Genomic DNA, 15,081 nt, shown 5'->3' with positions numbered 1-15,081 from the left:
TCCCAAACTTAGTGCCTCCAGCTGTTGCAAAACTACAACTCCCAGCCTTTGGCTGTCCAGGCTTGCTGGGAGTTGCAGTTTTTCAACAGAACAGCTGGAGGCACCCTGTTTGGGAAACCCTGCTTTACAGTCTAGCTCAGATCAAAGGGAAAGGGAGCTGTAATATTCAGCTCTATACACTGTGCTAAGATGAGGTCCTACCTGCATTTCCTGACTTTTGTCTCTGTCAGGCTGCTGCAGGAGACAATCTGCTAGCAAGAATGCAGACAGGACCAGAAAGAGGACCCCTAGTGGCCAAACTTTTAGGGGTTAGTTAAACACCTAAAGTTACAAAATTGTATTAAGGATTATATTAGAAAAGTAATTCAAATAGGCCAATCTATAATATATAAAATTTAATTGATGGAGACAGGTACCATTTAATGCTGAATTATGTTTATAATATTGCATTTCAGCCCTGCGTCCTGTGGTACAATTTTCTACTAATCTTTATTATACCTTAAAACTTACTCAGTAGTGTTATTACTTGCAGGTGAATCCGATGGAAAACTGTGAAAAGAAAATACACAATACTAAAATGAATCTGATTTTCCCACACATTAACTGTTTTTCCATTACCACACATGGGAACAACGGACTCAGACAATCTGAGTAAAGAAACACATGTAAAGCAGTTTTGGGTGGAACCATGTTAAGTTTTGTTAATGTTGCTTACTACAGGGAAGAGAACAGGATGTTGTTCTTACTATACAATACCCAGGGGTCCTTAAAACAAAAGGTTACCAAATGCATGGTTTAAACATAATCACACAAAGGCAGCACAAAATACCAGTGTTACGGACATGTGGAATTATACTATGGCATCTGACTTTAACTAAAACAGTACTGCTATTTACAGAAAAGATGGTGTACATGGTGATAAAGAACCCTAAAGGTTACAGAGCATTATTGCCCTTTAATACGTACAAAAAAAGCATTTTAGTTCTGTACTAATACTGAACAGGTCTTGAGTTAAAACAACATAGTAAATACATAACCTTACCGATTTGTAGATCAGATGACACCATACGTTCACTTAGTGTTACCTATGCAGCTAGTATACTATTCTTTAGGTTAGCAGTCCTTACCTGCCTACCTCTGGATTGTAGTTATATAGTTTCTTACTGGACTGAGTAATTGCCAGTACTATCCGTGGTTGTTGGGGCTGCACTGTTTCCCTGAGTAACAAGGGGAAAGAGGGTCAAATGAACAGCAATAAGGTTACATCTGGTAAAGGGGACAGGTTAAGTGGTAGAGAAGTAAATGTATTGAGATTGTGCAGAATGCCTGTAGGAAGAGTTATTTATTACCAAGTAGATTAGTAGCAGTACTGTTTCAGTTAGTGTATATAGCCAAAGTATATAGTAGGGAAGTTTCTGTTAATAATTTCTGATTTGTTATTGCTTAATACAAGTCAAGCTTTCCGTTTGTTAAAGGAAACCTGTCAGCATTTTCTACCCCTTGTTACCACTAGCAACCCATTGTACAGCCCAAGATTATACAACCCATTGTACAGCCCAAGATTATACAACCCATTGTACAGCCCAAGATTATACAACCCATTGTACAGCCCAAGATTATACAACCCATTGTACAGCCCAAGATTATACAACCCATTGTACAGCCCAAGATTATACAACCCATTGTACAGCCCAAGATCATACAACCCATTGTACAGCCCATGATTATACAATCCATTGTACAGCCCAAGATCATACAACCCATTGTACAGCCCAAGATTATACAACCCATTGTACAGCCCAAGATCATACAACCCATTGTACAGCCCAAGATTATACAACCCATTGTACAGCCCAAGATTATACAACCCATTGTACAGCCCAAGATTATACAACCCATTGTACAGCCCAAGATTATACAACCCATTGTACAGCCCAAGATTAGTTTCCCCATCATATCTTCATGTGCTGGCCTGATTATGGCAGAGTTGATAAAATATGTTTTATAAATCTCTTGCACTGTATGAAAATTATGAGCAAGTAGTCCCCTGGTGGTGCAGCATTCATAACTAGTCCCTTTGCCCCAGGCTGTACTCATGCCTCTTAAGTTTATGTGTTATTGATAGCCCGGGCAAGGGTGCATAGTGTCCCTTGGCGATCTGTGATGTCCGACGTCACTTCCAAGACTTCAAGAGAAGATAAGAAGTTGCCTGGGCTGTCTCTCACACATAATCACGGATATTCAGTAGGTGTAATAAAAAAACGAAAAGGCATAAGTACAGCCTGGCGCTGCACCACCCAGGGGACTACTTGCTAGTCATTTCCATACAGCACGAGAGATTTATAAAACAAATTTTCTCAAGTTTGCCAGCATCAAGGCCACACATGAAGGTAGGAAAGGGAAGTTAATCTTGGGCTGTACAGCTGGTTGTCAGCAGTTATAAGGGGTAAAAAATGCTTACAGGTTCCCTTTAAACCTAGAATTTAGTTATGCATGCCTTTCCAATTTTGTTCTGTTCACCAAACTGCGATAAAATAAATATATACTGCAACGTGGAGTGGCATGTAGAATTGTTTACACGCATAATATTGATTGTAATAAGCAAGACAAAAGTTTAAGGAAAGGAATGCAATAAAAAAAGAATAGAATAAACATTTCACAGCTCTATGAAAAGACAGTACATCAGGTTTATGATCTTGCTTTTCTTATTCTTCTTGTAATATGACACATCATGTTGTGAGCAAAAATGTTATTTACTCAAATACAACAACAAAAAAATGCATGTCTAAAGGTAAATGTTATGATCCGGCACTGGGATTTATGAAGTTCTACAAACCATGAGTATTGTCCTATCACTGGATTGATAACTACAAGCTCTCCAGCATACAGAGGTGTTGGGCAGTATAATTTCACAGTAGCTTTAAAGGTGTGTTAATATCCTTTGCTTTGAGTGAATGTCACTACCCAGTAGTCCCTATTTGTTATTGTTTTGGAAAGGCTTTAAAACATAAATGGGGTCAATTGTGGTTCTAAGTGAGAGCAATTCATCTGCCCGATTTATTAAAAAAAAAAAAAAAAAAAAACACATGTAGACATGTAGAATGACATAGTGTTGCTGTAATTAAAAACAACTTTTCATATGCTGCTCTGACGTGTTAAAAGTTGTAGAACCCATTGGGTCTCACTCCTGAGACCAGCTGCGAATATGAGATATAAGCCTGGAAAGTCGCCAGCCATGTTCTCCAAACTCCAGCTGGCCGATCCCACCTTTTCTATACAGAGATAACAATCATAAAGCTGAAGACAGGAAACGAAATATCACAAAATTTACAAAATATGATGAAGACTGCTTGGCTTTTCCTCTTTCATCCCCCTCCCAGCCCAATAACTGCTGCGCATGTCACACAGCATTCTCACAACAGTCTCCTATAAAAAAAAAATCATAATTTTCTGACTGAGGTTTCTTATTTCCAGAAGCATGTTACTCACATTTGTGGAGGCTCACAGGAAGTTGAAGCATCTTTGGTTTCCGGGGTTTCCTTTGGTTGATTTGCCATCAGGTATTCCATTTTGTCTTGTAATTCATTATTCTAAAATAGAATACAAATTATTTAGAATGATATCCTTATACTACATCTCATGAATCATTTTATTGAAATGTTTAGTGAAATGAGTGCAAAATGGTCTTATCAGTAGAAGCATTTCCAGATGATTGTGTAAACAACTAAATATAACTATTAAATAGAACCGAGAAGTCATCAAATTAAAGGGGTACTCCGGTAGAACACACATTTTTTCAAATCAACTGGTGCAAGAAAGTTAAACAGATTTGTAAATTAAGGCAAAGTATAGTGAGAAAGAGACTGGCACTGCTGATAGTCCGGAAAGGTGCAATCACTTGACAGGTAAATAAATTTGACTTGAAGTGGAGCTCAATCTTAAGAGTGAATAGACAATCCAAATGTTCAATGAAGAAATAATCAGATGACACTCGCTACGGTCATAACTTCTTATCCTTTATTCAGACAGAGGGAGTACAAAGGTGCGGTGTCAGACAGGTATTCTGGCAAGGACGCCGGGAGCCTCCGTGTGGAGGCTCCCGGCGTCCTTGCCAGAATACCTGTCTGACACCGCACCTTTGTTCTCACGCTGTCTGAATAAAGGATAAGAAGTTATGACCGTGGTGAGTGCCATCTGATTATTTCTTCATTGAAGATTTGTAAATTACTTCTATTTAAAAATCTTAATCCTTCAAGTACTTATCAGCTACTGTATACTACAGAGAAAGTTGTGTAGTTCTTTCCAGTCTGACCACAGTGCTCTGAGCTGACACCTCTGTTCATGTCAGGAACTGTCCAGAGTACAAGCAAATCCCCATAGCAAACCTCTCCTGCTCTGGACAGTTCCTGACACAGACAGAGTGGTCAGCAGAGAGCACTGTGTTCAGACTGAAAATAACTATACAACTTCCTCTGTGCAAAAAACCTGAGACACAAGAGACCACCCAGACGGTTCTTGTGATTGCAGTGCGAGGAGAATTAAAACTTCTTTTCTCAGTCATTTAGGTAGCATGACCATCTACCAAGGTGTGCACAAACTGCTCTATCCTTCACCTATCTAGTAGTACTGTGACAATTTCAAAAAGTAAGAGAATATTTAGTAATACATTGGACTTATTATTATAAATATGGCAGATTGTTGGCACAGTTTGCACCAAAAAACTGTCCTATGGGACTTGCACCATACTCACTATAAGTTTTAGACAATCCTTTTCTGTCATACCCAATGGAAGCATGGCTTTCATTAACCATTTAAGGATGCAGGGCATACAGATACATCCTCGTCCACTGGTACTTAAGGACACAGGGTGTACCTGTACGCCCCGATGCCTTAAGCGGCTTTAAAGCGAGCGCAGGAGCAGCGCTTGCTTCAGAGCAGTGTCGGCTACCATCAGTAGCCAGATACTCACTGCTTATGTAGGGCGATCGTGGGGGTTGGGTGAGCTAAAATGGTGGAAGAGGGTTTCCTTACCGGCCTCCTACCACCGATCTCCAACTCACTGATGTAGCCAAGCATAGCCAGAATAGATCAGTGGATAGCCGATCACACTGTGTAATGCTATGCCATAGACATAGCATTATACAGTGAATGCAATCTAATGATTGCATATAAAAGTCCTCTATGGGGACTTAAAAAGTGTAAAAGAAAAAAGGAAAAAAAAAAAGCTCTAGAATTATATAAAAGCAGACAGAAAAAGGCGGCACTTGGGTCCCTCGGTGGTGCACGTGGAATAGTATAGCAATGTGAGAAAGAAATCCCGGCACTCACTTCGTCTTCTGCTAAGTATTATGTGTTTATTGAAACACAGTGCAAGTACAAGTTGATGCGTTTCGGCCAAAGCCTTTATCAGACTGACATACAAACTCTGAGTATAGTCACAGTACATATATATACATGTGGAAGCCCCTCCCACTTCCGGCAATTAGGAGTCGGCATGGCTACCAAATGTTTACAAACAACTCATGTCACATGAAATCTATAGTGCCAAACAGAGAATATAAATGAATGAATATAAATGAATAAATGTACTGATCTCATAAGTCCTGCATGTTTCTGATACAGTTCATCCCCTCACTGTCGAATCTAAGATAGAACAAGAAAAATACAAAACGTTAAAAACATATTGTAATTTACCATAAAACCTACCAAATATCACAAAAAGGAGGACAACTCATAATCCCTATTCAAACCTATAGGTTCTAAGGTAGACAGGCGGTGGATCCAATATGCCTCTTTGTTCTTCAATAAGGTTTTAATATTACCTCCCCTCCTTGGGCATTGCACATGGTCAATGGCCTGATATCGCAGTTGTGATACACTATGACCCATTTTCTCAAAATGTGATGGTATGGGGTATAGCAAATTCTTGCATCTAATAGACGACTTGTGTCTATTAATGCGGTCCCCTACACGTAGTAACGTAATTAAGAGTGATAGTCTGTTACATCCCCACTCTGGAAAGTGTATTAAACTTAAACACTTCAGTACATGCGACTCAAGGAATGTCATTTATACCATCAAGTGTCCATGCGGTCTCCTATACGTTGGGGAAACCTCCCAGCGTGTAGGGGACCGCATTAATAGACACAAGTCGTCTATTGGATGCAAGAATTTGCTATACCCCATACCATCACATTTTGAGAAAATGGGTCATAGTGTATCACAACTGCGATATCAGGTCATTGACCATGTGCAATGCCCAAGGAGGGGAGGTAATATTAAAACCTTATTGAAGAACAAAGAGGCATATTGGATCCACCGCCTGTCTACCTTAGAACCTAGAGGTTTGGATAGGGATTATGAGTTGTCCTCCTTTTTGTGATATTTGGTAGGTTTTATGGTAAATTACAATATGTTTTTAACTTTTTGTATTTTTCTTGTTATATCTTAGATTCGACAGTGAGGGGATGAATTGTATCAGAAACATGCAGGACTTATGAGATCAGTACATTTATTCATTTATATTCATTCATTTATATTCTCTGTTTGGCACTATAGATTTCATGTGACATGAGTTGTTTGTAAACATTTGGTAGCCATGCCGACTCCTAATTGCCGGAAGTGGGAGGGGCTTCTACATGTGTATATATATGTACTGTGACTATACTCAGAGTTTGTATGTCAGTCTGATAAAGGCTTTGGCCGAAACGCGCCAACTTGTACTTGCACTGTGTTTCAATAAACACATAAAACTGACGAAGTGAGTGGCTGGATTTCTTTCTCACACTAGAATTATATAAAACCCCCTTCCCTAATAAAATAAATTTTCCCTATTTTCGGTAAACGTAAAAAATACTAAACATCAAAGATACAGATTTTTTTTCGCATCATATATCAGAAAAAAATTAAATAACAAGCGATCAAAAAGTCACATCAAAGCAAAAATAGTACTGATACAAACTACAGATCATGGTGCAAAAAATGAGCCCTCATATATCCCTGTATACAGAAAAATAAAAAAAAAGTTATAGGGGTCAGAAAAGGACAAGTTTATGGATACCAATTTTTTTTTAAGTTTGCAATTTTTTAGTAATACAATAATCCAAAAACTATAAATTGGATATCATTTTAATCGCATTGGTCTACAGAATAAAGGTAATGTATTATTGTTACCATAAAGTGCACTGTGTAAAAACCAAACCCCTCAAAAGTCGCAAATTTGCAGTTTTCTCAGACATTTCTGTCCACAAATAATAATTTGCTATACATTTTATGGTAAAATGAAAGGTGTCATTACAAAGTAAAATTGGTCACACAAAAAAAGAAAAATCCTCATATGGATCTGTAGTGGGAAATGGATTTTAAAAGGAGAGGAGGAAAAAACAAAAACGCAAAAATGAAAATTTCCTTAAAGGGGAACTCCAAAGGATAGGGGATAAGATGTCTGATCGCCCGGGTCCCACCACCGGGAACCCCCACGATCTCTGCTGCGACACAGCAGTCATTAGTTAAACGGAGCAAACTTTGCTCTGTGCCCAATGACTGGCGATGCGGTGCTGACGTCATAGATGCCACGCCCCCTTCCATAGAATTGCATTGAGGGGGCGTGGCCGTGATGTCACGAGCCTCCGGTGCCGCAGCCGGTGTTCTAAAGGAATGCCCAGTGCTGCAGGGGGATCTCGGGGGTCCTTTGAATAGGGGATAATTACCCCTTTAAGGCCAAATTAGTCTAAGTCCTTAAGGGTATAAAAGGAATGTGGCTTTGATAAAAGGGGAATCGTTTAAGAAGTGACCCTATGCTCCAAAAGAATGTTCCAAAATCCTAAGCCACTGTCATAGATCTGTCTAGTCTACGTTTACTTTAAGAATTAGACAGTATTAGTAAATCTGGGCTATTCATTTGTTGAGTTGTGGTTGTCCTAACCCTCTGATACAACTGGAAAGTTTTAGTCAGTAGGCATGACAAGTTTTTAGTGAACATCTGAAAATATGCAGCTGAAAAACTTTGGCTACTCTGTTTGAAGCCATATTTACTATCACAAGAAAAAGTTAAACATTCATGTGGCAACTCATGAGCCATAGTCATTCTAAAAGTATCCTCTCTTTAGAATTACAAACACAACAAACACAGAAGTCTGTTAGGGTTACTGAATTACCTAACCTGTCAAATGTAATTGTTTGACATTGTAGCCTATATTGTAACTCTATCCAGTATGCAGTCACATAAAGAGCAACTATTGCTGGTTCTCATTTGTATTTTATCTCATGCAAAGTGCTAAGATTCAGTGCATTAGACACTGTGCTACCAAACTACATGTCATTTACAAGCAATGTTTTAATGTTTTAGTAGTTGAACCTACGTTCTGAAAGATAAAAATCACCTGCATTGCAGTGTTGCATAAAACTTTACATGTGAGTTAATATAACTTTATCTGGAGAGAAATTGCTGTTGAGCTCATTTTAGAATGATCCTTTTGTGACAGCAACACTGCATGCAACCAAATGTCTGCAGATGAGCTGTGAGATGCACATAGGATTTTAGAATAGTTCAAGAACATTGGGTAAAACTCTATGAATTCACTATTAAAAACATTCAGAAGCCCCCAAAAAATATTTGCAAGATTATCTTAAGCGTCTGAATCTAACTGAAGACAGAACAAAATCAAGGTATTGAATATTACATAACTCTTCAGAGTCATTTAATATCCTGCTGTGCAAACCCTAATCAAGGTTAATGAATTCTAGAAAAGTTTCACAAAAACTCAATTATTGCAGCATATGCTTGTTTACAGCGCAGGCACATCTACATTAACTATGTAAATCAGGTGAACAGCCAGAAGACAGAAAGCATGTTAGTGAAATAGAAGAGAAGAACAACCATTGTGCTCTGTATTAGGGATCGACCGATATCGATTTTTTAGGGCCGATACCGATAATCTGTCACCTTTCCTGCCGATTAACTTATACCAATATTCCGGTATAACTTATCGGCTATTTCAAACCCCCCCGGTGGGGCAGAAGCCGTCGCAGATCAGTGATTTAAAGTGGGCGCTTTAAATCAATGAACTGCAGCAGCTTTTGCTGGGCCAGAGACCGCCGCCGCCACGCGCTTCTCTCCCCCTGCCTGTCCTGGGGTCCTGAGTCTAACCACCACAGTTGCCCCATCGCCTCCCCCCCCCATCCTCTGCCCACATACCGCCCCCCCCCCCCATGTTCTGCCCACAAACCGCCGCCGCCCCCCCCATCTTCTGCCCACATACCGCCGCCGCCCCCCCCCATCTTCTGCCCACATACCGCCGCCGCCCCCCCATCTTCTGCCCACACACCGCCGCTGCTGCCCCATTGCCTCCCCCCATCCTCTGGCCAGATGCCGCTGCCCCATCGCCTCCCCCCCATCCTCTGCCCACATACCACCGCCACCCCATTGCCTCCCCCCCATCCTCTGCCCACATACCGCCGCCGCCCCATCACCTCCCCCCCCATCCCCGGTGTTATAATTACCTGTTCCTGGGGTCCGCGATCCTTCTAGCTCCGTCGGTGTCCTGCACTTTCACTGTGCGCACTGACGGTGACGTCGCGTTGGGGACATCACTCGTCATTACGCAGCGCACAGCAACAGCGCAGGAGCCAGAAGGATCGCGGACCCCGGGAACAGGTAATTATAACACCGGGGATGGGGGGAGGCGATTGGGCGGCGGCGGTATGTGGGCAGAGGATGGGGGGGAGGCGATAGGGCAGCGGCATGTGACCAGAGGATGGGGGAGGCAATGGGGCAGCGGCGGCGGTATGTGGGCAGAAGATGGGGGGAGGCAATGGGGCAGCGGCGGCGACAGTCATCTCTGGCCGTGGGGCGGGACATTATCAGCAAATCGGCAAGGTAATTGCCGATACCGATAATGTCCAAAATCGTGATTATCGGACGGTAATATCCGCCAAACCGATAATTGGTCGATCCCTACTCTGTATCAACTACAAGATTTGATCAAAAAATTGTGCATGTAAAATAAAGAAGTTTATTAACTGTTAAGGTTTATGGCCGTCACCTGAGGGACTTAGAGTGCCTCTCATTAACTTGATACATTTTATAATCCTCAAAGTTCACTGCCCCCATCATGATTAACCACCCCCTGCCTTTATTTTTATTATTTGTTGGTTTTCTACCTTGATATTGCTCTGTATTTTCTGCTTAGCCTCAAGTTCAGGTTCACAGACTGGGAGCATTACCCAGCAGGTGTGACATCATCTGAAGCCATACAGGGGAGAACTTCCTCCCTTACTCTTCAACCAACAGCAAACGGCAGTTAAGTGTGAGAAGAGCTATGATTGGATAATGATGGACACACCCCTCCCTCAGCACTCCAGACTGCATTTTTTGTGTTTGGACTTCTGCCAGGCCAGCAAGAGTCCAAAGTCTGTGCAGGAGATGGGGAGAAATGTGCTCTGGACAAGTAGGGAGACACCTAGTGGCAGCTTTTTTAAATACAAATATAACATAGAAAACTATTTTTTTTAAACAAATAACATTAGGGTGTGTCCCTTTGTTATGTGAACTAGTGAAAGAGGAATGTACAGTGAGAGCTTTGCACATCTAGCTGCATCAGAAATTAAGAGAACATAAAATATCCAAATACTAAATTAGAAAAGCAGTAATTTCATATATATATTACAATACAATGCCTTTTCTTGCTAACATAGTTATTTGTTGTAGCCAGCCTAGCATAACTACAGTCCTCAGATCATATTTGTAGGACACTGCCACAGATAACTTGTCCATTAATTCAGTTTTACAACAGCATTATAGTTCAGAATATTTTTACATGTAGATGGAACAATGACAACATTCAGAAACCTTCCCCAAAATAGGAAAATAATAAACGTAAAATAATAATATATTTCTTTTACTCTCACCACATTCTAGTGTTTACATGCTGACACAATGACAGGCTTTTATAAAATAGTACAATGCCTTCCATATAAGATTACTGTATGTCACAATATTACGCCATGTCATAATGACACAGATGGATATAAACTTCATAGCTGGGGGACCAATAGAGACTGGCAGTGGGGATAAAGAGCAGAATTTGTGGACTTTACATATTATTTAGAAAACCCCTTTTAGGAATAAGGATAAAAATCTTATCTGAAAAAATTACTAAATGTTTATCAATATCTTTATAAGCAAGCAGTGGCGTAGCTATAGAGGTCGCAAGGGTCACCCGGCCCTATACTATGCTGCAGCCAGGGCCGGGCTGGATATCGGGCACACCGGGTAGTATACTACGGTTTAAGGTCCGGTCACAAAACCGCATACGGGTCAAAACTGAGACGACCGGAGTCACCGTTTGACTCCGGTAGGCTCATTAAAGTAAATGGAGTCACGGGCTGATCCGGCTGGGGTACGGGAGCGCCCCCCTCCCCCCGCCGGATCCGGCACCTGTATGAACAAAACGTGGTGTGAATGCAGCCTTATATTTAAGAGGTACAGTGTGTGGCAGTATTATATTCAGGGTGAACAGTAGGTGACAGTATTATATTCAGGGGGTACAGTGGGTGGCAGTATTATATGCAGGAGGTACAGTGGATGGTAGTTTTATATTCAGGTGGTACAGTAGGTGGCAGTATTATATTCAAGGAGTACAGTGGATGGTAGTTTTATATTCAGTGATACAGTAGGCGGCAGTATTATATTCAAGGAGTACAGTGGATGGTAGTTTTATATTCAGGGGATTAAGTAGGTGGCAGTATTATATTCAAGGAGTAGAGTGGGTGGTAGTTTTATATTCAGGGGGTACAGTAGGTGGCAATATTATATTCAGGGAGTACAGTGGGTGGCAGTATTATATGCAAGAGGTACAGTGGATGGTAGTTTTATATTGAGGGGGTGCAGTATTTAGCAGAATGATAATGATTATTGTCTTCATATAGAGGATGAGAATCTACTGACAAAGTGGAACCTATGAGGTCCGGGTGTCAAACTCTGTTGAGAAGATGGAGCTGGAAGACGTCCTGACGTCTGGACCAGATGAAGAAGAAAAGAAAAGACAACAGAGAAGATGTCACTCAGGTCACTGATATCATTGTGTTTTCTCCTGACTGTCCCATCATAGCTGGAGTCACTTGTAAATTCTGCAGTGATGATGGGTGATGTTGTACCCTAATCTGTGGCTCTCCAGCTATTGAAAAACTACAACTCCTATAATGCCTGAGGCTCTCCAGACATGATGGGAGTTATAGCTTTACAACAGATGGTGATTGGTGGGGTCCCAGCAGTTGGACCCCCTCCAGAAAAATAGGCTGCTTATCCTTAAATGCCTGTTTTGTCTGTCTGGCCCTGCCTGTTAGTCACTTATATTGTTGTGTATTCCCCTGACTGTGTCCCATCAGTGCTGCAGTCACTGATATCTTTGTGCAGCCAAGTAAGGGATCGTCCGGGATTGGGGAAGAGGGTCAATAGGTGGTATGGGGCCCAGGGCAATTTTTTGCACCGGGGCCCCGTGGTTTCTAGCTACTCTCCTGTAAGCAAGGTATATTACAGTAGTTAGTAGAATAAACATACAATACATATTTAGTTTGTAATGCTGAATATGCTTGAAATGTGATAATCTCTTTTCTGAGCCAGGCATGTGCTCATAGCAATAGTCATTTCCTTTCACCTCACCTCTCTTGGCAGGTCATTCAATGAGAATTACTGAACAGGTGGAGACAGTGAATACAGGAAAAAGCATGATTTATGATACCATATATTTTTGATTCTGTGATCCTTCCTGAAACATGAGTGGAGTTCAGAATAAACTAAATAGTTTAATGTCACAAATAAATGTGTTTGGACCAGGTCTTTATACAGCCAGTTAATGTGTCATGCAATGTATAAATAACAGCTCTCTTCTTACCTCTCCTTCCAATATGGCTATTCTTTCTAGAAGCTGTTGAATAAGTAAATCCTTGTAGTGGACCTTTTTCCTTAAGAGTTCAATCTAATATATATGAAAAGAAAAAAAGAGAGAAAACATTTTGTAAACATCTGGTAGTTAACATTTAACTCCTTATTGATAGACAAATCATTGGTTTCTGAAAAATGGACTACTGTTTATAAGTGGCCCATGTTTTGGAGATGCTTAGATGTTGTTAAGTCTGCACAATTTGGCCATTGTCAAGAGTTACCCAGATTCTTATTCCTGGTTCTAATACATTAAAGGGGTATTCTGGGCAAAAACATTTTATCCCCTATCCAAAGGATAGGGGAAAAGATGTCTGATCGCGGGGGGCCCGCTGCTGAGACCCTCCACGATCTCTCTGCAGCACCCGCATTCTATGCGGGAGCTGCGTCTCCAGTTTTGGAAACCTTCGGGTTTCCAGGACTGGGGACGTGATGTCACGACAAGCACCCTCCGTTCATGTCTATGGAAAGGGGGCGAGACGGCCATCACGCCCAATCCCATAGACATGAATGGAGGGGGCTTAGCGTGACATCACATCCCCAGTCCTGGAAACCCAGAGGTTTCCGAAACTGGAGATGCAGCTCCCACATAGAATGCGGGTGCTACAGGGATATCGTGGGGGGGGGGGGGGGGGGGGGGGTCCAGCGGTGTTTTTGCCCAGAATACCCCTTTAACTTCATGAACTGACTGTTCATTTGCTGCATAATATATTCCACTACTTAGCAGGTACCAATGTCACCTAATAATCAATCTTATTAACTAAACATGTAAGTGGTTCAGTGTTATGGCTTTTCCCTGTATGTATCTTTTTTTGGGAAGAATATGGGTGATAAAATGAATGGTACATGGCTGGCTGGGAATCAGACTTCTGGTGCTTGTTCTACAAAGTTCCACTGGATTCAAGCAAAGTGGAAATGAAAAAAACTAAAATAAGATGATGCCTATGTTATTTATATAGTGGAGTTGTGCAATGTGTCACAGTTCTGTGATACTCTGTGGATCAGAGTATCGCAGCATAAAACTGATGACAGGTTCACTTTAAGATTCAAGAGAACATCAGCTGTATAAATATGCAGCTGATGTTCTCTTAAATCCTAAAGGGAACCTGTCATCAGTTTTTATGCTGCCCAAACTGCAGCAAAGCGTAATTCATAGTGTGCTGGTATCGTTATGCCTGCACCATTTTTTTTTTTTTTTTACTGCACGCAGTTTGGGCAGCATAAAACTGATGACAGGTTTCCTTTAAACCCTGGAAAAACTTTATTAGTCTCTACTTCCTTTGCCAGGTCAATAGTTTTTTCTAGGTCATGATAGTTGAGCAAAATATGTCGGAAAAAGTAGAAAATACAGACTTTACTGTATTTTGTTTAGAAATTTAAAGGTTCACCTTTTAGTTGATATCAGTGCACTTATGCCAACTGGAAACCACAAATATATGTCATAGCTGCAAAATATTTTCTCATAAAAGTGCTAAGCCACATTTATACGTCACCCCTCACCTCTTCAATCATATGCTTTACTTTCTTCTGTTGGCAGTGAACCATGTCATCTAGGTGCTTAATTCGCTCCCGTAAACTGGTTGCAGCTTCTTCTAAATTTTGTGTCCTGAAGAAACAAAATTATTTAATAAATGGCCTTTAAATAAAATAAAGAACAATGGGCACTGGTTTGATAATACAAGAATATTGTTACTATGAAAAAAGTTACTTGTATAATCCTGGCCATGTGCAGAAATGCAGTATTAAGGAAGACAATGAGCTGTTATAGAAAACAATTTATACCTCACCAAGTAGGCTTTCCAACCCAAATTTTGTACTGTGAAATAAAGGGATTCCCATGTTCATTGCACAAAGAGACTGTTGATAAGATGTCCCACTGGCTAACTTACACTAAATATGACAGCCCTAAGAGATATGCAGATCATATTGAATATGTTATCACTAAAAGGACATTATTGCTTCAAAGAGTTATGTATACTTTGAGGACACAATGAAAAGAGCAGTGTTGCAGCATTCTGTCTGGCTATAGCCTATGACCTGTATCCTTTATTTTTGAGCATTTTACTCCTGTGCATATTCTGTCCTCTAAATGTCATTTTCCTCTAAGCATTGCTTCTGGGGAATGGGGACTAGCTATTATG

General features: G+C 40.8%; 1 protein-coding gene and 1 long non-coding RNA gene across 8 annotated transcripts in view; one reads left to right on the top strand and one right to left on the bottom strand.

The window, feature by feature from the left end:
* Positions 1 to 15,081, bottom strand: part of MYZAP (myocardial zonula adherens protein) — a 147,064-nt gene that overhangs the window by 2,141 nt on the left and 129,842 nt on the right. For 3 of the 4 annotated variants that reach the window (XM_056572413.1, XM_056572412.1, XM_056572415.1), the window contains 5 exons: positions 14,441 to 14,546; positions 12,894 to 12,977; positions 3,490 to 3,590; positions 1,128 to 1,217; positions 511 to 549 (listed from right to left, as the gene is read on the bottom strand). In XM_056572413.1, coding sequence (XP_056428388.1) covers positions 511 to 549; positions 1,128 to 1,217; positions 3,490 to 3,590; positions 12,894 to 12,977; positions 14,441 to 14,546 — 420 coding nt within the window. The remainder of the gene's footprint in view (positions 1 to 510; positions 550 to 1,127; positions 1,218 to 3,489; positions 3,591 to 12,893; positions 12,978 to 14,440; positions 14,547 to 15,081) is intronic. The other variant, XM_056572414.1, reaches the window with a different exon arrangement.
* LOC130368573 (uncharacterized) overlaps positions 1 to 15,081 on the top strand; it is a 178,585-nt gene that overhangs the window by 55,308 nt on the left and 108,196 nt on the right. For 2 of the 4 annotated variants that reach the window (XR_008892508.1, XR_008892506.1), the window contains 2 exons: positions 3,475 to 3,560; positions 12,674 to 12,875. This is a non-coding gene — a long non-coding RNA (uncharacterized LOC130368573). Of the gene's footprint in view, positions 1 to 3,474; positions 3,561 to 12,673; positions 12,876 to 15,081 lie in introns of those variants that run through there. The other 2 variants (XR_008892509.1, XR_008892507.1) reach the window with 1 other exon arrangement.

This window comes from Hyla sarda, chromosome 4 (genome assembly GCF_029499605.1).
Source record: "Hyla sarda isolate aHylSar1 chromosome 4, aHylSar1.hap1, whole genome shotgun sequence".
In the NCBI taxonomy this organism is placed as follows: Eukaryota; Metazoa; Chordata; class Amphibia; order Anura; family Hylidae; genus Hyla; species Hyla sarda.
This window is presented reverse-complemented; position numbering and strand designations above follow the sequence as displayed.